The following is a 27,720-nucleotide window of genomic DNA, read 5'->3' as shown; positions in this document are numbered from 1 at the left end:
GTTTTTAAAAATCAAATCCATTTTGCCAACCTGTGTCTTTTGACTGGAGAGTTGACTCCCTCCCACGTGGGCAGTCCAGGGCAAGGAAGGACTGACCTCTGGCATCTTGTTCCCCATTTTCTGTATCTCCTACAGGTGACCGTTCTTCATTTCCTATGCTACTGTCTTCTTTTGCATTTACTTGATTTTTTTTTTTTTTTTGTGGTGGAATATATTCCCCCTCATTTCTTAGTACGTTTTCTTTGAATTTAGACCACCTTAGCTTCAATAACATGCAAGAACCCAGCTCCTTGGCAGCTGCCCTGACCTCTTTCGGTTCTTAGTGTCACATAGACACTATGTGTGTACTTTACACGTGTGTGTCCAAAAGTTTAAGCCAGTAATTGTTTTTCTTTTAACCTATGGGTCTTCTAAATTATTCAGAAAAAAAAAATAGAAAGTGAAGCCACAATAATATTAGCTTTTAGACTTTTTAAGATGGTAGTTTGTTAAATCATGGAGAAGACAAAAAGTGGAGCAACAAACCAGTGTCATTTACTATGAGTAAGAGTAGCTTTTATAGTGGCCTGTGCATTTGCCTTTGCTGAGGTCTTCGCTTCGTCGCAGGGCTTCGCCTTGCCGCCCAGTGCCCTGCCATTCATCCCCTTGAGGACTTCGTGCAGGGCAGGTCCGCCGGCAACAGACTCCTTCAGCTTTTGGTTTGCTGGTCTTCCTTTCTCCACAGCTTTCCCGGCGTAGGGCTGCTTTAGCCCTCTGATACGCTGGCCCCTGCCTTCCGCGGGGAAACGGGCTTGTGTTACGGAGGCTCCCTCCTATGTGGTGACTTGCTTCTCTCCTGTTGCTTTCAAGACTCTCTTTGGCCTTGGACAGCTTAGTTATGACGTGTCTGCGTGAGGGTCCCTGAGTTCATCTTATTTGGGGTTCGTTGAGTTTCCTGGGTGTTTATATTTGCATCTCTCCTAAAACTTGGGGAGATTTCTGGCTGTTACTTCCTCAGATAACCTGTCCCTGGCCTCTTTTCCTCCTGAGACTCCCACCGTCTGTACCTTGTTCATCTGATGGTCCCCTAGGCTCTGCTCCCTTCCATCAGGCTTTATTCTTTCTTTCTTTTTTTTTTTTTTTTTTTAGGATTATTTATTTATTTATTCATGATAGACATGGGAGAGAGAGGCAGAGACACAGGCAGAGGGAGAAGCAGGCTCCAGGCAAGGAGCCCAATGTGGGACTCGATCCCGGGACTCCAGTATTGCACCCTGGGCCAAAGGCAGGCGCTAAACCGCTGAGCCACCCAGGGATCCCCGGCTTTATTCTTTTTGACCTCAGACTTGGCTGTTTCAATATATCCCATCTTTGAATTTGTTGATTCTTCTGCGTGCTTCACCTGCTGCTGAATCCCTCCAGTAAATTCTTCGCTTCTGGTATTGTACCTCCAGCTTTGGACTTCGCTCCCCTCGTGAGTGTTTCCTCTCCCTACTGCGGTTCCTGTTTGAGTGATACCTTGTTTTCTGGACTTTTCCCTCATCCTCCTTCAGTTCCCTGAGTATCTTTAAAATGTCTTAACCTCCTCGTCTTGTAGGTCCGCCATCTGGTCTTCCTCAGGGACGGTTTCCCTTGGCCTAGGGTTTCCTCTGAATGGACCATTTCTTTCTATGCCTTGTGTTTTGTTCTTGCTGAAAACTGGACAGTTGAATAATAATGTAGTAACTGGTGATGGGGGCTCGGCTTCCTCGACCTTTGCCACTGTTGTTATTTTGTTATGGTTGTGGGCCTCCTCGTGCCAGGGACCAGCCTCAGTATAACCTGAAGGCTTCCTTGGACATTTCCCGGGCCCGCATCTCCCCTTGGGCAGGTGCAGTGACTTTCTCATGTCCTCCACATGTGCATTTGCTTTTGAATAGGTCCTGGTCTCCAATGTCTGGATCCCAAGGGGAAAAAGAGGAAGGTGGGGGTGGGTAAGAAAGACATTGGCTACTAAGTCCCCTGGAGGCTGCTTCAGCTCCGGGGGAGGGGCCTGCAGCAATAAAGCCCACCTGCCTCCGTGTCTACTCCTCTGCATGAAGACACAGATCCAGATCTTTGGAGGACAGGCTTCCTGCTGCCCCAGGCAGCTCCAGGAACGGGCACACGGCCGCCGGCCATGGGCTGGGTATCTGCTATAGTGCCGCGAGCTGAGACTGATGGACTGTCATCACCGTTTATCGTCCAAGACTTGCCCTGGGAATTGCAAGGCTTCAGTAGGCTCCAGATTTCCAAAATAATGACGTCAGGCAGATTCTGCTGGTGCAGTTGATGTCCAGGTGGAGACGCAGATCCTGCTGCTTCTACTCTGCTCAGTCCTCTGAGGACCGTTGACATTGGTGGTAGGTTCCGGGTCAGCCTGAAGCGTTCCCAAGCTCTCTCCTGCCATCCCGTCTACTTGATGGTTTTGGCAGCCACTGATGATCTCTGATTAGGTCCGTGATTTCGTAGCAGACTGTGAATTAGTAATTTTCATGTCCTTCTGCGTGGATTAGCTGCAATCCTCCTGTAAGGAATGTTTGCCCCCGGTGATTGGAGTGTCCTGAAATAGTCTGGGTAGGAAATGAGTACATGTGGTCTCTCTGGGCTCCAGGCGTGATCCCCGGGTGGTGTATTATCATCATGAACTTTTGGATTCTTCTCTTGGCTGCGTGTCAATCAGTCATTTTGCTTTGATGGCAAACTGGTCCGTGGGAGGCCAGTGGGAGGCCTTTTATGTTGGTCTCCATGTCCTCTGGATACCCCATTATTTTCTGGGTGCCTCTTTGGGCCCTGGCACAAGGCCCTCAGGCTCTCCTTGTACACTTCCTCCCATATCTGAAACCAGTCACTCCTCCAGAGATCCCTGTTCCTTTTATTGGGAAATGGCTTTCAGAGACCACACGCTGGGCTGGGAGGTGGGGGGGATGGAAGATGGGGCAGCTCCGCGTGCTAGCCGAGGCCATGCTGCACTGGCCTTGGCCTTCACGCCCCACACCCAGGGCTGCCCTCCCACTGCTGGGAGCCTTGGAGCCATTTGGCAGCTAACCCGTTAAGTGCTAAAGTCGGGCTTGTGGTGGATTATGCTCCGTCTCCTGACAAGGCCTTCCCGATGCCACGCAGGGAAGGAGGTTCTGGGCAGAGATGTGACGGGCCAGTGGTTACCTCCTGGTCCGTCCCAGCCTAGCCAACTAATCCAATCACAGGAAGCCTGTGGTTATCTTGGTTGTGTGGGTGTCCCTCTCTTTGTCTCCCTGGCAGTGCTCGGGGACAGGGGCCTCACCTGCCTTGCTCGGTCACTCTCCCGGCGCCACACTGCGCGGGCCCGGAAATACCCGCTGACAACCAAGTGAACCCAGCGCTGTTTCCTTTTACCTCGACTCCCAAAGACTGAATGACTCCGCCAACCTCATGCAGTAGGGGCTGGGCCTCGGGCTCAGGCTGGCTGCCTCTACGGCAGCCCCAGCTCCACTCCCCACCCTGTGCTGGGTCCCAGGGGTGCCCGAGGGCTGTGCAGAGCATGCTGGCCCTTGGCCCTTTGCTTGAACAGGCCTATAGGGACATGGGACCTGCTGGCTGCTCCCAGAAAGACTGGGACATCCCCAGCCCCCTCCTGCCCTGCAGCCCCAGCCCAGGTTAGCAGGGGAAATGCCTGTCATTTAGTCCGGGAGGCAGCTGGTAGCCACCTCCCCACCAGGTCACCCAAAGAAAGAGGAAGTGCCCCCTTCTTCCCAGGGAGGGAAGAGAAGGCAGAGGAACGAAAGCTTACCTAAGGTCACAGTGATTTGGGGATGGGATCCAAACCCCCAGGCTCTAGCCAGGCCCGACGTGGCTTCACAGGCTGGAAGAAGATGCTCCGGGGACACACAGGCTCGAGCAGGAAGGCGAGGTGGGTGGGTGGGTGGAAGGAACAAGGGACGGGGCGGTAGGGGAAGAAGCATCTCGGTCCGGAGTCTCCGTAATGGGAAAGGCAGTCAGCCAGCAGGACCCACACTTCCCAGCCTAGAAGGCTGTGAGGGCAACGGCCAGGGAAGCCCCAGCAGCCGCCTCCCCGCAATAAATATGCTCCACTGAGGGCTGGAGTCCTGCGGTCTGGCCTGGGGGCCCAGGGGGGTGGCACCAAGGGGCCGCCGGTGCTTCCGACAGCCAAGTGTCCCTGTGGGGACTCCCACTGCCAGCCCGAGGCAGCTCCTCCCGGAGGGGACCTGTGGCCCGCCTCTCAGAGCTGGGGATCCGAGCAGCACCCCAGGCACCCAAAGCCAGCCCAGCTCTGCAGCCCACGCCCTCTCTGATGCCCCTGGCCCCGCCGCTCCCACAGCAGAGGCCTCAGAAGGCAGCCGTTCCACTTGCTCGCTCCGGTGGGACCGCAGGTGGCCCGGGTTCGTCTGGACAGTGCTGCTGGCCTACTGGGTCACCATGCGGTCTCCCGAGGGCTCCCCCAGGGTCGCCGGCCTCTCACGGGCCTGGGCCTTGTGCCGTCAGCCGGGTCACTGGTGTCCGGATAGCTGTCCCGTGGTTGTCGCAGGCAGCTTCGCAGGGTGGCTGAGTTGTCAACAGCAAGAGAGGCTGATCCCTACGTCTCCCGCGAGGCTCGCCGGCTTCCCTGAACAGCGTGGCGCGGGGCCCGCGTGGGTTAGGGGAGGCTCCACACACGCAGGGGCGCCCGGGGCACGACTCCCGAGGGCCACTGCTCTGTCAGTGTCCCTAGCAGGTGTCGTTAGGGCCACGTAAGTGGTCAGGGCCAGACCGAGGCACGGTCGCGCACTGGCCCTGCTGAGGAGGCTGCTCGGTGGCACCCTGGGCACCCATGGGGTCCCGGGCTCGGAGGCCCAGGGCTGCGGAGGAGCTGGGAGGACTCTGAGGAAGGGACCGGGAGGCCCAGATGTGGGCGGTTTTGTAGGGGTCTGCAAAGGGACAAGGCGCACGAATGTCAGCGAGTCCTCTCGGGACCCAGGGCCACGGAGGAGGGATGACCGGCAGGTCGTAGCGGAGGGGAGGGCTGGTCCAGCTCGTCAGCCCAGGGCACCACGCAGGCCCAGGCCCAGGTGCTCCATCACAGGCGGCCCGTTGGACCATCCCCAACCTGTTGGTCGTAATCTGCAGGAAGGGCGCCCGCCCCCAGCAGGAAGGACAGCCTGGCAGTGGCCCTCGGGCCTGTAACCCGGACCGGCTGGGGGGCTGCAGGGAGGGCACCCCAGGTCCCCAGCCCTAGCTCGTCCCCGTTAGCAGCCGCTACGGCAGCAGGACCCACGGCCTGGCCTCCAACCCACCACCGAGCAGCAAGTGACGTGCAGAAGTCACTTCACCTCGCTGGCCTCGGTTCCCTCCTCTCAAAACCGGGGCCCACCTGTGTGACTGCAGTCGGCCAAGCCTCCGAACGCTGTGGCAGGGCTCTCTGGCAGGGGACCGCCGGTGGTCGCTGGCCATCTAGAACAGTGCGTGTAGAAGAAAACTGGTTGTTTGTTTTACTGAATCGGAACATGCTAACTGCAAGAACCATGTGCCGGTGAGCGGCAGGTGAACACGCAAGCAGATGCACGGTTGGGGTAGGCGCCCCAAACCACGGGGTGACCGCTGGTCTGGGGGTGGGACGAGGCGGGGACCGACGGCGGGAAGAGCGAGGGGCCAGCGGTGCCCATGCCACTAAGGCCTGTCTCGGCAGAATGAAAGGACCGGCCGCTCATCAGGCGTCTCCCACCAAGCATCCCGGCAAGACCGAAGTTTCTGCGCACGAGCCCAGCTCCCCGCCACCCTCTGAATGGTGTCGCCCTGGCTTTGGGGTGAGGGGCCGGGCCTGCGGGGCTGGGGGAGTGACTGCGATCGCAGCAGGTGCCATCCCCGAGCGAGGACTGGAGCCCGCAGCCTGGATCCTAGAGAGGCCGCCCGGTGGAGTGGAGCCGCTGCGGCCCGTCTAGGCCCAACTGCGCCAGCCTCGGCCTGTCCTGGGAAACAGGGAGGCTGGTCCCTGCCCGAAGGCTGCTGTGAGCAGTAAACCAGAGAATGCATATTTTGTCCTGGGGGGCAAGGCAATCTTCAGTAAATCAATTATTACTAAAAATCACAATTTGCTACACGATTATCCACCATGTAAGACTCAGTTGTTGCCAAATTTATTTTCAATCGATGAAGTGCCAGGAGCCACCGTGTGCGAAAGAGCTCGTTGTACAGGGTCGTCCCCGCAGGAGAATCGCCAGACCCCTCGGGCAGAGCTCCTCCGTGGGCCCACGGCGAGCGGGAGGTTAGAGGGCGCCGGCGCCTGCGCAGACAACCTGGGGCCCCGAATTGCTCCGCAAACACCTCAGTCAGGTGCTTGGTCACCCCAGTGTTGGGAGAGCACAAGGGCGACAGGAGTGCAGGGAGAAGCTGCTGCGTCGTCTCTGGGAGGCGATTAGGGTCTGTGTCTGGTGTGACATCAACAGGTCTTTTGACCCAGAAAGTCCAACCCTTGACATCTGTTCTGCACCTGCTCTGGCGCGTGGGGAATGTGCTGCGGTCGCCCTGGTCTGTCCACGCAACGCGCGAACTCCGCCCGCCCGCTGATGCCAGTACAGGTGAGTCCCACAGTCACATCCAGGCCACCATGAAGCCAACAGCGGGACGGGGCGACTTTATACCCATGTGCATCAGGTGGAGAAAGCGGGATGCGGCGTGTTCCTTGCACACAGACGGTGATTCGCACGAGAGCCCGGAGGCTGCCCGTGGGCGACACCACCTTCCTTGCCACCTGCATCGCTGATTTCAAAGAATAAAATACCCACTTTAAGCCGTTTCTTGATAGTCCAGTACCAAGAGCCAAGTGCAGAGAAGTGCACGTGGGGGGCAGTGGCAGGTGGGGGAGGCGGCAGAGAAGAGCACGGACAGCGACCCTGGTGCAGGAACGTCACGCTCACAACACAGGGCCCAGGTCTCTAGATGACAGACTGTTCTAAGCAGGCAAGAGCCCCGATTACGGCCGTGGAACGAGGAGCAGGGGAGAGGGAGGAGGGATGGTGGGACAGGAGGAGTGGCCGGAAAGGGCCCAAGCTGTGGCCGGGCTGGCAGTAGTGATGGGGGCGCGAGGAGGGGGCCCAGAGGCCGCGGACGCCGGGCTTTCTGACGCGGTGACAGCCGTGCAGACACCAAGGACTTGGGAGAAGGGGCAGGAAGGGCCCAGGACGGGCCACTCTGAGGCACTGGGGACACGGGCGGAGCTTGGTGCGAGAGCGGCCGGGGGAAGGCCCAGAGGAAGGGGCCGCTTCTGGGAGGCGTCCTTGGGGGACGGACCAGGGTCCGTCAGGGTTGCCCGCGAGCTCGCCCGGCCCCCAAGGGGGCTCCAAGCACGACGCAGCCGCAGGGTCAACGACCGTGGGCTTAACTGCCGAGAAGGAAAGAAACTGGGCCACCTGGAAGGGTCCGGGGGTCGTGAGCTCCAGGGGATCAGCGCGGGGCACAGAGGTCCGGGCGCTTGCGAGCAGCGGGGTGGCCTCCAGGAGGGTTGGTGCCGCCGCACCCCTTCCCCAGATACAGGTCGCTAAGTGCTCTTGGGGTCGCTCCCCCCGACAGGAACTGTCCAGTGGGGACGACACACGTGCGCCGAGGGCGTGAGGAGGGTGGGACTCGGAGCGGGACTCCAGGGGACAGGAGCGCGGAACCACAAGTGCCGGGGCCCTGGCAGCTGTTCCCAGTGTGGCCCACCGGGGTGGCCCCCCACCCACAGCCCTGCACCCCCGGTGGGCTCCACCTGCTGCAGCCCGGCTGAGACCGGGGCAGGGGAGGCCCTGCTCCCTCTAGCACCCTCGGGGGGGCCCGTGCTGGGTCTCCCCGCACACCCCCCAGCCTCTAGAAGCCCGCCCCTTGGCACCCTCAGTGCTGGTCACTCCACTGAGGCCACGGAGGCCAAGCCCAAGCGGCCCGTTTGGCCCCCATCCTGGCAGACGCCAGCGGGGACACCAGTGTCCCTTCCTCCTCCTCCTGGCAGGACAGCCTGGGTGCTGTCGGTGCCGTGCGTCACTTCTGCAGGTCCCACGGGGGGGTCCTCTGTCGCCCCTCCTGGGTGCCACTCAGGCATCACCCACCCTGTGACACCGAGGGTGGTGACGGCACACTGGCTGCCCTCGGCCTGGCGAGGACCTCTCCCGGGCGTCCTGTGCCCGCCCCCCCGGCCCCGGACACAGAGAGGGACCCCCTCCGCGGTCACCGCGCTGAGGCAACGCGGGCCGTGGACGTCAGGTCCTGGCGGCAGTTCTCTGGCCAGATCCTGCGTTCTGGCTGCAGAGAAGCCCGCAGAAGCGGCTGGTGGGGCGGAGAGCGTCCGTCATACCGCTCGGAGCTGCTGGGGTCAGAGCCGCATCCACTCTCGGCTGCCCAGAGGTGACAAGGCGGTGGCCCGCCTCCTCACCGCCACGGTCCAGGGCCGCGCAGGGCAGCATCCAGGTGTCAAGCCTGGTCACGCTGAAAAGAGAAAAACCACTAATGGGGGAAAAAGGTCCTGTCACTGAACCTGAGATTTAAGCCCCTGACCGCTGCCACTTTTATGAATTCACATACCTCAACTTGGTTGCAACCATAAGCTGTTGCGTCTGTTAAAATGTTTTAGAAAGGCAGTTCAAGGAGAGCTAGAGGCTCAGAACACAAGGTGCCCCGCTGCCTCCGCGGGGTGTGGCTCTGGGGGTGCACATGCCCAGACCCCAGACCCCAGACCCCAAGGCCCAACGCAAAAGCCTGCTATCTGTTAGGGCGGGGCACTGCTCTGGTGGGAAGTGGACTGTGCAGAAGATGGTTCTGTCTTGTATTTTATTACATCAATGGCTTGAAAATTTTTTATTTAACTTCAGCAAATATTAGAAATAGAAAAATGAATTCTGCAGAATTTCACAAATAAATTTTTTCGATCTCCACTAACAAATGTTATCATTCAATGGCTAAGCAATTATAATGCTATGAACATTCACCACAATGAGTGTGCTGATATAGAAAACAGGCAGAAAGAGACATTAAAATAGTACTTACAACAGCATTATTACAACATATTTTCTTTAAAATTCCAACGTGGATTTTATCACTTCAAAAGATATACAGCATTTCCATTATATTTGCAAACTTAACCTTATACATCTTTTAAAATCTTGAAAAATTTTTAAGCAATCTAAAAAGCACTTAGCAAAGTTGATAGGTCTACATAATGGAATACTATCCACTCCAGTATAAATTTTAGTTTTCGGAGAAGGTGACTGTAAACACTCATTATCACACGACATGCATAGACTCTACTGACCTTCCTTCTTCTGAATTGTAACATTGCTGCAATTGTGCTTTACTGGAAGGAGGGGAAGCCGCAGGGATCCCGGGAGGGGCGGGGAGAGGGTTTGCTTTTGAGCATTGCACAAGATCACTAGATTCAGATTAGCTAACTACCTTGAGTCAACGTGAAGCCAAGTTTCACTTGATACTGAAAGCTCGGATCCTGGTCACTGGGCTTAGACACAGGCTGGACGAGAGAGGAAACGAGGCTCTCGTGTGAGCTGGCTCCGGCTTTCCTTTGCTCCGTTAAGCAGGGATCCAGTTAGTGTAATGCACTGTTTGGCTTATTTTTGGTATGCAATTATACCAATAGTACATCTGATATTCAGAAAGACAAAAATAGGGCATAGTTGAAATTTAAAGTGACAATGAGCACACGTATAGTGGTGTGTGGTATCTGAGGGAACCTTTATACACAGAAAACAACTGCTTAATTAGTCCACCGCAGTAAGCTTGTAAAACGCAAGAATTTGTTCCTTTTCATCTTTTGATTCGGGAGGTTGCTGACCAGCGAAGGGTCTTACAGGTTAAAAACTAGCAAAAGCCATTTTGAGGAATGGGTGTCCCGGTGGGTACAAGTGCACCCGGACTACGCAGTGGGTGTGTCACGCTAAGCGCCGGCTCCCGCGGACACCAGCGCCCGACCGGAGCCACCGCGATCTCAGCACAACAGAGGCGCGGCCTTCCGGGCTCGGCTCGCGAGCTATGTTACAGGATCGATCACGGTTTCAGACCAGTCAACACAATATTCAAGTAACAAGGTGTTTAAATGGATAAGTGGAAACAATTTTTACCTAACACTTTACACACCTACATAAAATTAAATAAAACAAACTTTTAATGCATATGCAATACAATTTATATCTTTTAGGATTTCTAAACTAAAAGTTAAACTATCATTTGCTTCAATGGTACTATATTTTGCACAATAACTTATACTTAGGAGAAATTTTCCACAAAAATATATATATAATTATGACATTCACATTGATCAATTTTTAAGAAGACAAAGCTTAAGTGAACATTGCATCCGAAGCAGTTGTCACTGCGGACCCTTACACATCCAAACACGACCTGCTGATGCACCGAAGTCTTGATATGTAAAAAAGGGGCTTCACATAAATAAGATCAATCACTCAGCTTTTAAAGCTCAGTGATTTCTTGCATTTACAACATCATTGCAACAACAGTGTAATGAAACAGTTTAAAACACAGTGCTACCTTATGCTTGAGACTACAACGGAGGAGTCAGGCAAAGACAACCATCTTTCTTCCTTCTGGCGCATGACAACAACGCTGCCCCTTTCCCGTGTAGAGAAAGCCAGGACCAGGCTGCTGGGGTCTGCCAGGTGTACGGGCGCAGTGACTCCTCAGGACGGAGCAAGCACGAAGGGGATGGTGCAGAGGACACACAGAGGCCTGGCACTGCTGCTGCGCCTGCCACGCTCCCCAGGAACTAGCATCGCGCTTTCAGGCATCGCCAGGAGGGAGCCATTCTCCAGGAAAGCAGCCCGGGCGTGCAGAGAGGAACAGATGTCCTGGCAGCACGAGACCCACTGCAGCAAACTGCCTGCTGCTTCCACTAAGAGGAAGGAGAAGCAAAGAGAACCTACGGCCTCGGTTCTTGCCTAGTGCCCCTGTGAGCGATGTGCAAAACTTATGCCACCTCCTCTCCACGTTTTTCCTGCCATTTTCTGATTACATAGCAGGCTTAGGATACAAGCAAAACCAAACCCTACGGCATGACTAGTGTTATTATGCTACCCCCGTCTAGGTAGGAGCAGCAAGCTGAGACTGCCTCTCGCCTCATCTGATGCTGTTCTTCACACACTCTTCCCTGACCCACAGACACCCCGTGAAGGGACAAGATGACAAAAAGTCGGGAAACTCCCGTTTACTCCCCGTGTGAATGACCTTTCTCCAGATTTCTAAAAACACACAATTCCAAACAGCATAGGTTTCTAGCTGACCCTCTTCCTAAAGAGATAATCAGCTAACTTAAAAGGGGGGGGGGGGGGAGAAGCAAGGTGCTTGGGAGTCAAAACACATCAAATTTTAATTGCATATTTTAAATTCTTAAGAATTCTGTTTGTGCCTTAAAGCATCTGCATTTTTTTTTCTTTTTGGTATTGAAAGCAGGAAAAATATTTAAATGATGCAAAACAACAACAACAGTTCCTTCAACATATTTAGTGCAGGCTGGACTGTCCGTGGGCGGGACACAGGCTACACGGGAACGCAGTCTGACAGTCTATCCCTCAGCCCCGCAGTGGGGCCACAGTCTCAGATGAGAATAAGTGATTCTGGAAATCTCAGAACATTTATTAGAAACATTTACTTGTTCCCAGTCCAACCAAAAGGCATTACAGACCACTTTGTACATGGTTTCATCTTGGTCTTACTAGAGCCAATAAACTGACCACTTCTCTGTCCTGTACTATAATATTAAAAGAGAAAGGACATCAGTACATGACAAAAGGGGGGAAAAAGGACAAAAAAAAGCTATATGGAGTGACATGTAGAAGGCCAGTCATACCAACAGAAGGGGGAACAAACAATGTGTAGCTTTTATAAAATCATCACCAGCTATTCTAATACCCTTTATTGAGCTAACCTGACATTTAAAATCTGCACTCTGTCAGAATCTGCAGCAATTTCTCCCCTGTCTCCTAATCTCAGTGATGTTATCTTTGGCAAGCAATAAACTTTAAAGAAGAAATAAGACACTAAAACAGAAAAAGGGTTGATAACATGGTTGCCAAAAGGAGAAGGCACCAATTCCAATGCACAAGCACCAGGTACAGTGGTATGGACCGCATCTCTTGGAGTTGGATGGTGGGGTGGGGGTATCCGGAAAAGACAGGGTGGCACACCCGTCCTGGGATTACAATGCTGAAAGCTGAAGGCAGAAAGTGTTGAGGTCCATGTTCCTTTAAGCTAGTGTCCAAGGACAGTTGCTGTGAATGAGCTTTCTACCGCTTGGGAAGGAGAAGGGTGAGATTTAAGCCAGCTAAATTTACAAACCATAATTACACCCAGCGTCTGGGGAAACGTGAGCTGTCTCGGGATGTTTGGCACAATGGAGGTTATAATGCAGTCTGCCAATATACTGGGATTTCCAAAGAAGCATGATATCACTTAGGTGGATGCCTCAGGAAAGAACAAGAGAAACTTTCTAAAAGGCCAACAGGGTCACAGTCACTCTGAAAATTACATTATGCACAAAGTAGAAGTTGCAGGCCATGCAGGAACAGAGTCGTGCCTTCCAAGTTGACTACCTGTTTGAAGCTGCTGACTGGGCAGAGCTGCCATTGGTGGGGCTCAGGAGCTTCGACTGGGGACAGGTCCCCAGAGTCAGGAGGCGTGCAGGCCACGAGACTCCCCAGCACTTGGGCAGAGTGTGAGAGATGCAATGGGGCTCTCGGGGAAGTGGCGCCAACATGGAGGAACGAGCACAGAATTAAGGCAGATGGAGCACAGGACTGAAGTGTATGCCTTTTTGGTAATAGCTGCTTGTCCACAGAGATGTGATGCAGATGGCTAGGTGATGTCCTGTAATACCTGATATCCTGGAGAACACAGTCGTCCATACCAAGTGCTCAAAGCTACCAGAGTTTCTCATGAAGCAGATGCGTATCTGACGTCAAGAACAGAAGCAGCCTGAGGCAAGAAGAAGAAGAAGGAAAAAAAAAAAAAAAGATCAAAGAGCAGGTACAACACAGACTGCCACTTCCTGTGTGGCGAGAGGGGGTACGGCCCGCCCATCTATCCTGCAGACATGCGTGTTCCCAAGGGCAGGGCCTGGGCACAGCAGGCAGCGGGGCAGCGTAAGAGGGCGGCCTCCATGGCCAGACGTCTCAGGCTCGAATCCTAGCTCTGCCACTTTCTAGATGTGGATCCTTGGATGAGTTATTTCTTTTCCAGTTTCTGTTTCCTCATCTGCAGAATAGACACAATAATGACGTCTACTTCACAGGATTAGAGAAAATCGCTGGAAAGGGCATGTCAGCACAGCGTGTGGCCAAAGGCGGCACGCAGGCGTGTCAGCACCGGCTGGAGGGGAGGCCTCGGCACCCATCCCACTCAGCCAACAGCCACTGGCCTGCGCTGGGACACAGGGACAAACAGGAGAGCTAAGATGGAAAGATCTTTAAAAGCCTCGAAGGCATTTCTTAACTAAAACAGACTCTTGGACCCAAACCAGAAGGTTACAAGGTGTCTTTGTGCTCATTGCTATACTCATGCTCTCTCATTGCTAGGGAAACCCCTGGGCCTTGAATCCCAAATCTAAAAACAGTGGTTTCTTTAGGCAACACCACAATTTATGAGAACAGCTGTTAGGTCAGGAAATTTCTCCTCAGCAGGAACACAACTCAAGTCATTCTGTGACGTCAAGGGGGACTCTACCTCCAAGCCAGTCCTGTTTGGCATCCCCCTCACCCTTTCTGACACCCACCCACTTCTGCTCTGTACTGCATCCTTGTCCACCTCAGAGAGCTCAGAATCTCAACATCTCAAAACCTGTGGGCTGCCTTCCCTTCTCAGCTCTGAAAGAAAAAAGCCTACGGCCAATAGGCCATCATGTTATGAGACATTTGACCATTCTAATGTCTACCTCCCTGTATGTGCTACATTTAACACAAAACCTGAGGGCAGAAGGGGTGGACAGGACACTAGCAGGAGTCTTCCTTAACTGCTGGATTCCACAGGAGACACAAGAATGAGAAATGATGAGAGCACCAGTTCTGGGCACTGACTAGACAACCAGCATCCTAATAAGCTCCCTAGGCCCCTCACGGACACAGAGAAGAGCTGGTCCTTACAGATTTGATCTCCTTTTGCAAACTAACATGGAGAAGAGAGAAGCAGGGTGGTGCAGTAGGAAGGCTGGTGCTACAAGGAGCATAAAAAAAGGGATCGTGTTGCCCGGGTGGTGAAGCGTTTGCCTTCGGCTCAGGTCATGATCCCGGGGTCCCCATGAAGGGCTCCCTGCTCAGTGGGGAGCCTGCTTCTCCCTCTGCCTCTGCTACCCCCCACATGCTTGTATACACTCTCTCTCAAATAAGATCTTTTTAAAAAGGCGGGAGGGGGAGGGACCAAAGAAAAGGAAATAAAGTATGTGAGGGCAGGGATTTAAATGACTGAAGAGGTGAAAATGTTTAGAGACAAACACAAATATCATACGTTGAAGAGAGATCAGGGTCCTGGCATTGGTTTTGAAGGGAGGGCTGGGCAAACAGATACATGGAAGATCAACAACCTGAGAGAAATGAAGACGTGCTGCCTGGTGGGAAATGCAGCGTTTATGAGCCAATGCTACCAGAGACGGGGAAGAGAGTTCTCACAGGTACTTTGATGTGCAATCACCATGGTGAGTAGACCATGAAGAATGGCCCTCCTGGACTAGGAGGGAAGAAACATAACTGTCAGTGAATGAACCAGACCTAAGAAACAGGAGGAAACTATATGCGAAAACCACTGACATCCCATCCCATTGGTGATGGCCCCTGGTCCCAAATTTACGACCACAATTTTATGCTAACCCTGCCAACACCCACTTTGATTAACTGAAGAGGGAAGGGAACCAGTTTCCTATTATTTCTACTTCCTAAGACTAAAGCTGGGAAACACACATGGGAGAAAGCTGTCATTCCTACAAATTCTAAAGTTCCTTCTCTGGTAATTCTCATCTTTTAATGCTTCCTAAGTTAAGTCCAGGACATCAGGGAAGTTCATTTGTTGTAAAGTGGCAACTGGCACCAGGACAAGCATCCCTGCTAAAAGATGCCATCTTGTCTCTGCTCACATGCTGCTGTGTTCCATGGTCTCAGGCTGGGCCATGCATGGCTGTGGCTGGGGAAACCACTCACACTGTTAATATAAATTCTGTATACTCATTACAAAGGTTTTCTGGTAGAAAGCTCTAAAGAGTCTAAAGGAGTATGTTTCAGGGGCACCTGGGTCGCTCGGTGGCTGAGCATCTGCCTTTGGCTCAGGATGTGATCCCAGCATCCTGGGATTGAGTCCCATGTCGGGCTCCCTGCATGGAGCCTGCTTCTCCCTCTGCCTGTGTGTCTGCCTCTTTCTCTGTGTCTCTCATGAATAAATAAATAAAATCTTTAAAAAAAAAAAAGAGTATGTTTTAACACCTTCTGACAGATGTGCCTCTCGGCCCTTCAAACTGGCGCATAGGCATGGAGTGCTCCACCTGCAACATGCTGCGCAGGGGAGGCACTGTGTGCTCAGGTCAGGAGGGGGCCTCAGCTGCTTCTATAACCAGCCTTCTTAGAGCAAAGGCAGAGCACAGACAATACAAAATAGGTAATTTCAAATCATTCCTGCATGGTCTGGGAGACGCTCTGATGAGAAAGTGACTTTTCCTGTAAAGCTCAATTAAACCTTGGAGTTCCATGTCAATGAACACACTCAAATATTTGTCAAGGGACTGGCAATGAACTTTTCGCTCTGCCTCGCCCCATTCTCCTCCTCTGTAGAAGAGGGGTAAGTATGGAGCAGGGCTGGCCAGGCTAGATGGGGAAATGGCAGGTAGCCCTGTCCCAGGAAGCAGGGAGGTCATAGGTGGGGTCGTGCAACTGCAGGAATCTGGCTGCCTACGCTGTGCTGAGACAGCTGATGACATCAGTGCAGCTATCCTGGAGACTGCCAGGAATGTCAGCCACCAGGCTGGAAGGTCCAGCCAACCAGAGAACCTAGAATTGTCCCCATCGATATTTAAAGCCATTAGCCCCAAACAGCATCAAAGCCTGGATGATTTGGGACAGAAGAGGCAGACCCAGGAACTTCTGGTTGGCTAGCTGTGCCGATTCACCAAGAAGTTCATTAACCTCCCACTGAGATGATAACCCATTTTATGTGACCAAGCTTCACTGACATGGCTCAAGGCACTTCCAACTTTATGGCTGAGTTCTTACTTGATCTAAGGAAATGTTGGTAATGTGAATATCTTGTAGCTGGAGGAAACCAGGATGGAACTAAGAATCTATACAGGAATTAAAATGTGAGTAATATACCTAATGACCAAAAACTAACGAGTATCAACATATATATTATGGTATTTATAGGTAAAAGTCAAGTCATTGATGGGGCTGAGCGCTAAACATATTTCCACAGTGGAGCAAGGCCATCAGAGAATAATAAAGTAAGTATCAAGCATGGACCCGGCAAGTGATCCCATTTTTTCAGATTTACCTCGTCTTCCTCTTCAGGCATCTTGATAGAATTATCTGGGGACTTGATAGGTTTCTGGCTACTGGGCCCATTGGTCTCTTCTTTACCATGTTCTGCTTCCCATTCTTGTAAAACTTCATCTATGTTGAAGCGGCGCCGATAATTTACAAAGAAATTTTTCACTTGTACCACTGATTTGTTCCCAATCACGTCTGAGATTGCCTGAAAATCTCGGCCATACTTCCTGATGGCTAAGGATGGAAGAAAGCATTGTTTGTCAATACAGGAGGAAAACAACTTTTAAAAACCCACATGAAAAAAAAAAAGAAAAAAAAAAAAAAAAACCCACATGACTGAGACTTTATCTGGATAAGAAAACCTAAGGGACTTATAACAGCAGGCACTATCTCAGTGTATTACACCAGTGGGAAAACACAGCAGTGTAGCTGCATCTCGTAGAGGACTAATCCAACAAGTCCAGTAGGACCCTGGCATCCAGAAATCTGCACCTTCCATCACATGTCCCAAGATACCTACAGACACCCAGCCAGCGGCTGTGGACATTCCACATTCTTCTTTTCAGGATCCCCAGGTCTAGAACACCTCTAACCATAAAACTCTTGATAATCTGCTGCTTTTGGAGTATTTTTATACTTTCTAACCAATCAGAACCCAACACACTCCCACAAGTGGTGGAGTGAGAGTGGATGAGGCAGGACTTTCCCTAAAGGCTGCCATAGCCCCCAGCCCACAGAGAGGACTCCTCATACCTTGTACCGCAAGAAGCTGCTCTTCCGTGGTCCAACGTGCATTACATTTCTGAATGACCTGCACATACGAATGAGTTACATGAGCTTAATGCATTTACAGGTGAATATATCTTTACAAAAGCTAATCTTATTTTTTCTCCTATCAGAATTTCAATATCAACTAGGTTTTAAAAATTGTGTCTATGCCTTTCTTTCTATGGGATGGAGATATATTACATAGATATTAAATTCTTAAGTGCATACAACTTGGTCATGACTTCTAAGATGATGTCAACATAATCCTACCTCAGGAAGCCGATATGGTTCTATTCCACCGTCAAGTTTTTCTTTAAGAGCACTGTTTGTCTGCTTAATATTCTGAATCTAAGAGAAAGAAGAAAATATTTTAATTTTAAAAATGAAAAACTTTTATGAAGGTATGAAAAGAAAACAGAACCAAAAAAAAAAAAAGAGAGAGAAACAAAAACCCAAGAACAAAGAAATACCTGACCTGTATGGTAGCCAAGATTTGAGGTCCCTACGGTATTCTTTCAGAGCATCTAACTAGATTCTTTAATTGACTTGCTTAGAGCAGCAGACAAGGGACAACAAGGAGGGCATGGTGCTGAAAGGGCTCCTGTATGCAAGTCCTAATTCATAATTTCGTAACAGGTCATCCTAAGTCCTATATCTGGAGTCTGACAAAAACGCAGCCAGGCTGGGCTTCCTACCACACAGAACTGAGCTCAAGCCGTGGAGGAGGCAGAGTGCAGGCAGAAGGGAAGAGGCCCAGGCTCTACAGCAGGACTGCAAGCAGCCTCCCAGAGCCCCGAGCACGGTCCGGTCTGAGCACTACCCAGGGCCAGAGCCCACAGGGCAGCCTTCTTTAAGGAGAAAAGAAAGCAGTATGTCAGTTTCCACAAGCCTAATGGTGATCCACGGTAATTTTTCATTTTCTCACAAATTATCTCTTCTACATTATTATTTGGATTCAATGTACCTAATCTTTCAATGCCCCTACCTAATCAAAAGAAAGACACAATACCAAGCAACTGCATCAATCTGTGGCTGTTTCTGACTCCTGCACGGATTCCAGAGTGAGCTGGGTCTTGAGAAGGGGTCCTTTCTTGTCAGCTCTACCTGCAGACACATTTCTGGGCCAAGCACCAGGGGGTATTCTGACCCAGGATTTTTCCCTTCTGAATAATCCCATGGGCAAAAATAAAGCAAGCAAGAGGAGTGGCTCAGGTCATGATCCCAGAGTCCTGGGATCTAGTCCCACATTGGGCTCCCTGCAGGGAGCCTGCTTCTCCTTCTGCCTGTGTTTCTACCTCTCTCTCTCTCTGTCTCTCATTAATAAATGAATACAAACTTTTTTTAAAAAGCAAGAAAAAAAAAGGCAAGGAGAGAAACATTCATTTTCCCAAATAAAACATCAAAGACCCTCATGAGCAGAAGGTGCCCTTGAAAGCTGCAACCCTATTAAGATAAAGAAAAGCAGGACTGTAAGAGGTAGGGAAGGGAAGGGAGACTAGTGGAGACAGGGGTGAAGGGCATGGTCTCATAGACTCTTTAATAATTCTTTCTAAAAATCTTTTTATACTTAGACGAAAATTTCAAGTACTTAACATTTCATAGAATTCCAATTTTGCATTTCCTATGTTTTACTTCTTCTAAAAGGCTTAAAAGGGAGTAGAGATGTACAGGGGGCTGGTGGCCCAGTAAATAAGACTACCATTGTAAAGGACCAGAAAGTCAGCCTGTTTGCCACTAGTAAGGGCCTTAAAGCCTACCGGAAGTACAGCCCACGCCAAATCTTTTTGTCAAATCAGAACACAGACGTAACTGAAAAAAAAAAAAAAAAAAAAAGGAAATGTGCATAATATTTACTCTATAGTAAAATTAAAACTGAGGACCCCGATTTACTGAAATTTGCTTTAGTTTATTTCTGAAAAGGTACAAGTCAGAATAAAAGAAACTGGTACCAGAAATTTAGTCACAGTAAGCTCTTGGGAAAGTGATGCCAAGCTCTCAGACCAGCACTATCTGTTTCAGCAACATCCTGAAGCTGTGCTACCTGACATGAGAGCCATCAGCCACACGTTGCTACTAAGCACTTGAAATGTGGCTTATGCAATGAAGGAATCGAACTTTTAATTTCTTCTATTCTAATCCAAACTTGAACTTACATGACAGTGCATGTCTACTGGATACCCTATCAAACAGCATGGTCTCAGACTCTTGCTCAGAGCTCTTAGGTACCGACACATAAAATGTCAGATGTTCAGCATTATGTTCACTGAACTCTCTTTAGGCCTAGAAACTCATTGACAGGGAATTAGCGAATTCTCTAAAGTCCGCAATCTAGAACTTCAGCCTCCTAGCACTTCTGTCAAATATGCTATTCCGTTTGCTCCAGCTTGTTCACCTATGTAATAAAACTGGGTATATACTGCACTGTGATTAGGTAACGTGCATTTTCTAAGTTAGACCAACCTATTTACCACAGGCATTTTCTCTTTAAAATCAATAAAGCAGTATAGAGAGGAAACAAGTAGCTACATGGCAAAACCTCCACAAATTCTAAACTAAAAGTTAGCTCTAAATTCTCATTAACCGGGCAGCCCCGGTGGCGCAGCGGTTTAGTGCCGCCTGTAGCCCGGGGTGTGATCCTGGAGACCCGGGATCGAATCCCACGTCGGGCTTCCTGCATGGAGCCTGCTTCTCCCTCTGCCTGTGTCTCTGCCTCTCTCTGGCTCACTTTGAATGAATAAATAAATAAATCTTAAAAAAAAATTTCTCATTAACCTTCATCTCTCGTCCTAATGTATTTTCCTTATTAGTAATACTCAGTGTCTACCCTTGGAGTAAGAATAGGGCTTAGTTGCCAACATCATGCCAAGTGGAAAAGAAGCCAGAGTGGCAACAAGCTGCAGAAGAAACAGGCTATAAAGGAACTCAGCTCGTAAGGAAAACACACAAAATAGACTGGTGCCTCACTTAGATCTCCCAGCTGTGCATGACCTTATTCTTCTACTTGATTGTATGACTGTCTCCTCAACTCAAAGACCTAACACGCCAGGTGCCCAGAGGTGGGTGTCTCCCTCGGAGCTAGGAGGAGCTGTTGTGCAAAAGCTCTGGCATGCACAAAGTAAAGGAGTTCCTGCTAAGGTAACGGCGGATGGGTTAGCTCCGCCTCCTGAGTCTCCTTGGCTGCCCTGGACGCAGATGTGAAGGCTACAAAATGGCTTCTGAAGCTTCCAACGTGAGACAACTAGCAGGGTGCAAAGCTGGTAGACGCAGAATGGCAGAGGAGAACATGTGGATGCATCTGGGGTCCTCAAGCACACCACTGAGCAGACGGGCTAATGCCAGCAGGCACTGGCGCTGGGACTGGGCCGCTGATAAGAACAAATCCTGAATTGTTTAAGCTGCTGTTAGTCGGGTTTTCTGCCGTATTCACGTGAGCCCTTCCCTGAGCCGCCCCCACACATGGATGGAGGCACCCAGCAAAGATGTCCGGACAGTGACCGGCTGCCGTGGAGTCAGCGAAGGCCTCTGGCAGCAGCTCCGTCAGGCTGCAGGGGGTAAACAACCTCTCTCAGTGAGGAGACGTAAGCCCTCTCTATTCAAGCAGCTACCTTCCAATAAAAAATTCCTGCTCCTGACCCTGGCTGTGAAACCAAAGACTGTTTTATCTATCTGACTGTAGCGCCAGTCACACCTCCATGGGAGCAGAGGCCTCATTTTCTTTCCTCCATGTATTAATGCTGAACGGCAAGCGCTGGGAACTCGCTCAGCGGAGGGGGAAAGTCCCCTTATAGAGGAAGATGAAAATGCATGTGGGAGCTCGCAGCCCCAATCAGAGAGCTCTTCCAGCACAAACAGAGCTTAAAATGCTCTCTCCTGCAGCAGCCTCAGATAGCCTGTAAGATCAGGCAGGCAAGGATTAATCTCATTTGAAAAGAGGCCCAGAAAGATTAAGTGATTCTCCTAAGATTAGGATGCAGCTGTGCCAGCAGCCAAGACTAGAAGCCAATCCTCTGATTGCACAGGGCACACTTGGTCCTGTTCTGCGCTGCCACCCGACCCAAGGGGACAGACCCGGGTCACAGCCCCTTCTTCCCATCTAGGAAATGATGATTGGCCTCGATTTAACCTCCCAAGGAACCATCAAGATCAACAAGTCAAAGCAGCAAAAACTAAAAGTAAACCATCAGTTCACAATTTGCCTTGAATTCCAGAGAGAGACGGATGGGGGGAGGGGCGGAACACTAAGGACAGGACATTAGGCTACTCAGTTGAATTTGCAGTTTAAATGTACTGTGTAAAATCAGATTCAAATGATGAGCCATTCCTTGTACAAGGCACAAATAATTAGAAAAGGATTAATTTTATTTATTTATTTTTTAAAGATTTTATTTATTCATTAGACAGAGAGACAGAGAGAGAGAGGCAGAGACACAGGCAGAGGGAGAAGCAGGCTCCATGCAGGGAGCCCCACGTGGGACTCCATCCCTGGTCTCCAGGATCACACCCTGGGCTGAAGGCAGGTGCTTAACCCCTGCGCCACCCAGGCTGCCCAGGATGAATTTTAAAAACAAGATCATTTCCAAGAGCATCATAACATACCAGACATCTAGGGATAACTCTGACAAAGCCCTGGACACAGAAATGGCACAACACCGAGAGGAATGACAGATCTGTGTTGGGGGGGAGAGATCACATTCAGGAGTCCCGGTTAGTTCTCCAGTTTAACTCTCTATTTTGATCTAGAGATTCAATACAATCCCAATAAAAATTCCGTAATTATTTTTCTGGAAACTGAGAAGGTAAATCTAAATTTTATATAGAAACACAAAAGGCCAGGACAGACAATCTTGGAGGACTTACCATCTAAGACCAGAGATACTAAGATGTGTAACATACATATAATTAAGGAAGGATAGTATCAGTGAGGAATGGACACACAGGACGGAATAACAAGAGAACCCCAAAGCAGATCATCTATGGACACTGGATTTAGAACAAAGGTCACAATGCACTGAGGTAAGAAAAGGATAGTCTTCAATTAACAGTGCTGTTAACTAGCTATCCACCTGCAAACACAAGTATCAACCCTACATGTAACAGCATACACGGAAGAACATTTCCAGACAGAGTGAAGATCAACATGTGAAGGGCAAAACAACACTTTGAGGATAGCATGAGACAATATCCTTATAACCTTAGGAAAGGTTCTTGACAAAACTTAAGAGCACTAACCGTTAAAGATAAGAATGAGAGGACTACTTTAAAATTAAAAATTTCACCAAAAGATGAACCATTAAAAGAGTGAAAAGGCAAGCCTCAGAATGGGAAGGAGGAAATAATTTTGCCCCACGCCCAAGGGGGTATAATTAGGCAATGCCTGAGGACACTTCTGTTGTCACAACTGATGGGGGCAAGGTGCTACTGGTATCAATTAGGTAAAGGCCAGAGTAGCTGCTAAACATCTTAACAATACATAGGACAGGGATCCCTGGGTGGCGCAGCGGTTTGGCGCCTGCCTTTGGCCCAGGGCGCGATCCTGGAGACCCGGGATCGAATCCCACGTCGGGCTCCCGGTGCATGGAGCCTGCTTCTCCCTCTGCCTGTGTCTCTGCCTCTCTCTCTCTCTCTGTGACTATCATGAATAAATAAATAAAATCTTTAAAAAAAAAAAAAATACATAGGACAACTCCTCATGACAAGGAATCATCCAGCCCCAAATGTCAAAAGTGCTACAATTAGTTTTAAGCCTTAATGTAATGTAACCAAACTCACATAACTGATATAACCACTCTAGAACACTGTTTGGAATTTTTTTTGAAAATGCTCGACAGTTAAGCATCCGGCTCTTGATTTTGGCTCAGGTCATGATCTCAAGGTTGTGAGATCGAGCCCCATGTCGGGACTCTCTTTCCCTCTTCCTCTGCACACACTCGCCTCCCCGAAGGAAAGGAAAGAGAGGAGCAAAGAGGGAAGGGGGAAGAGAGGGATGGAGTTAGGGAGGGGGGAGAGAAGAGACAAAAGAAAAAAGAAAATGCTGGACATATGCATACTCTATAACCCAGCAATTCTACTCGTAGGCATATATCCAACAAAGATGCATACAAAACTGACCGAGTCATATAAAAAAACATTCATACCAGTATTACTTGTTAATGGCTCAAAATGGGAAACAACCCAAATTTCTACTAATAGTATAATGGGTAAGTTGCAGGATATTTATACCCCAATGAGAAAGAACAACATCTATGGCTCTCTACCACCTGGACGGATCTCTTATGTTGAATGACTGCTGGGCATAAAAGAAACCACATTGTATGATTTTGTTTATATAAAACCCAAAAGTAGGTAAAAGTAATGTGTGGTTTAAAAGGTCAGACCACTGGTTAGCTACTTGGAGAAGGTGGGTAATGAGTGAGGGGGCATTAATGAGGCATTGGAAGCAATGTTGAGTCCCCAGAGGACAGGCAGTACAAGGGGAAATGAACAGGGCTTGGGAGACAACATTTCTTTTCTTGATCCAGATGGTGGCTGTGTGGTGGGTGTGCTCACACTGTGAAAATCACACACACACACACACACATCCCATTACTATCTATCTATCTATCTATCTATCTATCTATCTATCTATCTATCCACCATATATATATATACCATATATATATGATATATATTTATATACTACTATACATAATATAGATATATATAAATCTTCAATTTCAAAGTTAATTTAAGAAACATCAATGGATCAGTACCTAGGATCTTCTGTCCAATTCCTGAGAAACAAAATGCCCTTTAGAGATTTGTGAAGAGCACACACAGCTAGGTGTGTGAAACATACAAAGGCCTCTGGAGCACCGTTAGCCCTCGCGCCCAGGACAGGACCCGCGGTACCTGCCGCTTGATCGAGACCAACTCCATGTCTAGCTGCCTGAGCACCGTGGTGGCGGCCGTGGCGTTGGCAGAAACAGCCTCCACATCTTCTTGAGAAAGAAACATTCCTTTGGGAGGTTTCCTTTTTGCTCTATTTTTAGCTTGTGTACTATGTTTCTCTTTTTTGATCTGAGGAACTGTCTCCGTAGGGGGCACCTGCATGATATACATATTTGATAAATGAGATTCTAAAACATTAAAATAAAAAATAAAAATAAATAAAAAAATAAAACATTAAAATGCCAAAGGAACAGTAATAAGCATATTTTCTTAACATGGCTGTAAACAATCGAAGACAAACACCATGCCATATTGTAATTACCATCTATAAACTCTAACAGGCAGTTAACAAAAACACTGGCTATTGAATTTTGGCTAAACACTTCAAAGCAGAATCCACTGCCCTCCTGTATAAACACAATCTTCTATCACTCAAGCCTCTGGCAATAAGCATGCTCAGTTCCCTGTAGTAATACAGGAAGAAAAAAGATCTGTATTCTCTTCTGTGTGCTTTGTATATATGAATGGGGAGCTATTTTATCCTAATAGTTCTTAGCAAAATAGATGGATTTGGGACCACAGAAAAGAGGAAAAAAACCGATTCACATATTAAAAAATCCATTTAAATTCTTTAAATCTGTTCAGAAGTTTATTAAAATATAAACTTCCATATGTAACTATGACTTTTTTATAAACCTTTTTTTGGATGACACTTAGCTTTTAGGACAACTGTATAATTTGCCTCAAAAATATATGCTGTCATTTTATAATGCATGACTGCTGCTAATTTTTTAAAGTGCTTTCTCTAAAACTGAAACCTCTGGAAATGAAATGTAATAAAATCTTGGCCAGGAAAGGATACTGTCTTCCTGATAACAATTTTAAGAAGCTGTTTATAATCTCATCTTGTTAGAGTATTAACATTTGCTGATGAATCTGAGAATACATTCAGGTTTTTTGCTTCATATTTTAAAAGACTGAGGGAGGCAGATTCTGTAAACTATGATGGTACCAATGAGGTCTTGAACAAGTGGTCATAAACAATACATAAAAATATTAGTTGGCAATAAACTATATTCTGTAATAGCACTGTGCTGTTAAGATCACCGATTGACCATGTGTGTTTTAACAACATTTTTGTATGTAAAGAAATTAAGAAATAAATCATTTTTCTTTTAATCAGAAACTGTGCTATTATATAGAAATAAGAATTACAGAAATTAATGCAAAATCAAGCATTTCCTCTTTCATTTAAAATGTTCCATTGAAGAGCCTAATAAAATAACAATGCATCAAAACAAAGCTTCCTAAAAATTGTAGGTACAATTTGATTTTTCCCAAATAATCTAATTTAGCTAACCATTAAAATGGTCTTGTTGTTTGGGCATGCATATAAGTCACTGGCTCGAGTGCTGTCCAGAAAGAATTACCAGTTTTCAGTTTGGTGGTATGTAGCAATATACCAAAAGAAGCCTTAAAAAAATGTAACCAGGAGACAGTGACCCAACAATTCAACTTCCAGAAATTTGTTCCAATAGAAAAAATTCAGTGTACTAACATTTAATCATGAAATCAGCATTTCAACATTGTTTGTAATAGCAAAAAGCAAGAAGGGAAAACCAAACCCCTAAGATTACTTAACTGAATTATGAAATACAGGTATGATAAACTAACATACAGCTATATACACAAATATTTGACAAATATTTCTTGACATAAAAACTTGTTCAAGAAAAAGTAAACTTAAAAGGTTATAAAAAATTATACACATTAAGATCTCACTTTGTTTTTTAAAAAGTGAGTACAGATTCAGAATTATGTATATAGGCGTATCATTTCACAGGAAGTCATCTGGAAGAAGTCACCCAAATGTTAATAGTGATTAAGGGTGATAATATTGTGAGTCATTTTCCCCTTTTTATTTAGCTAGATCTCCTACTCTGCCTATGAAAAGCATGTATTACTGAAGTGATTTTAAAGTTTAGGTACGCCTAGACACTTTTGTTTTTCTTAGAACAGCCTAAAACAGCTGTTCTCATACTTTAGAACCTTCTGAGATAGAGAACTCTGGTTTTACTGAAACTATAGAATCTGTCTTCAGAAAAACACTTGTATGAAGATATAAAAGTCATATCCACACTGGGATTCAATACTCCAGCCTGAACCAAGGGGCTGATGGGTGCCAATGGCCAAAGACTATATTGTTAGCCCACCAGGGACCAGCTGCTATGTGGTGCGGGGTTTCCATTTTGTGCCAAGGAGCCTTGGGTTTCCATGGAGAGCCTTCAGGGATCTCACACATGCGTTATTCAACTTTGAATGGACAAAATAACCTTAGGCTGCACCCCATTTCAAAAGGCTAATAAGATCATCTGGACACCCCATCGTTCTCAGTGGACAGTTTATAATAAATGTTATAAATATACAAAACCAAAGGCATATACAATTGTAGGAATTCATGGGCCTCTTGAATCCTCTGACATAATGATTTTTAAGATGTGAAAGACTAAAAGGTCACCATGTGTGGGGCTCAAGGTCATATGACCCACACTGTTGGTTCTGAGTAATAGGACAACGTGCACCGAGTCCCTGCCTGCCCTTCACAGTCCCCTCCAGAACCACTGTGCAGGCCCCTGGGACTGGCCACCCCGAGGGCTGAAAGAAATAATTAATCCTCACCAGCACCATCCCACTGCTGATTGACCCCTGGAGCTAGTGGCTTAGGGAGGGCAGTGAGGATGGCTGCCCAGTGGGGACAAAATCCTTACTCAGTAATGTTAACACTTCTTTTATTCCTGTTTCTCAGCAAATAAAAATCTAAGGTCTATAAAGCAAAGTTAGTATTGTTTAAAGTTTTATCATGATGCCTTATACATAGTACTTAATATATTAAATAGAATAAGTAAGAGGAATGTTTTATTTATGGAACTAGTAATAAAATTTATTTGCCTAAACAATACTAGGGAAAAAAATACCTCCTTTTTGCTTTCCTTGTTTTGATCAATCTCAATGTCAATGGGGTTATTTCCATTTGTTTCTTCCAGTTCATCCTCACTGGAAGACAAGAACAAGTTACTGAAAGATTACTTGGTACTAATTCTATTTAATATACAAATATAAGCAATAAATTGATTTAATGACAGATTTAATATAAAATTAGTATGTTTTCAGACTGCTGAGATAAAAAAAAACATTTCTACAATTCACATAAAATAATACCAATTCCATAGTTCTCTTGGTCTAAAAGATTTAAAAAGCTTTTTCACAACTCTCCACTGAGAATAACAAACTTAAGATGTTTATGTCATTGCCCCATAATTAGTCTGTGGTGGGCTAGGACATGATCATGAGACATAACAGATTACTCCAGAATCAAGTCCCACTGCTCTGAGAACAAAGTTCCCAACAAGTAAAACTTCATTTCAAGTTCCACGAGTAGACACTTATGACTCTACACAAGTGAGAGAATGAGAGGGCCTTCTGGGTGGCCTGCATAGACTGGTATTTCAAATTAGGTTAATTTAAAAAAGAACACTCACATGGA

At 48.1% G+C, this 27,720-nt stretch overlaps 1 protein-coding gene across 3 annotated transcripts in view; it reads right to left on the bottom strand.

Annotated features, from left to right (window-relative positions):
* Positions 1–51: 51 nt before the first annotated feature.
* The window catches only part of RCOR1 (REST corepressor 1), a 138,567-nt gene continuing 110,898 nt past the window's right edge, over positions 52–27,720 (bottom strand). The window contains exons 7-12 of one of the 3 annotated variants that reach the window (XM_072840027.1): positions 27,152–27,230; positions 24,138–24,332; positions 17,520–17,597; positions 17,235–17,292; positions 16,486–16,715; positions 52–8,427 (exon numbers count right to left, since the gene is read on the bottom strand). In XM_072840027.1, the coding sequence (XP_072696128.1) occupies positions 8,413–8,427; positions 16,486–16,715; positions 17,235–17,292; positions 17,520–17,597; positions 24,138–24,332; positions 27,152–27,230 (655 nt within the window). In that variant the 3' untranslated portion in view covers positions 52–8,412. The other 2 variants (XM_072840025.1, XM_072840026.1) reach the window with 2 other exon arrangements.

Source organism: Canis lupus, chromosome 9 (genome assembly GCF_048164855.1).
Source record: "Canis lupus baileyi chromosome 9, mCanLup2.hap1, whole genome shotgun sequence".
Classification (NCBI taxonomy): Eukaryota; Metazoa; Chordata; class Mammalia; order Carnivora; family Canidae; genus Canis; species Canis lupus.
This window is presented reverse-complemented; position numbering and strand designations above follow the sequence as displayed.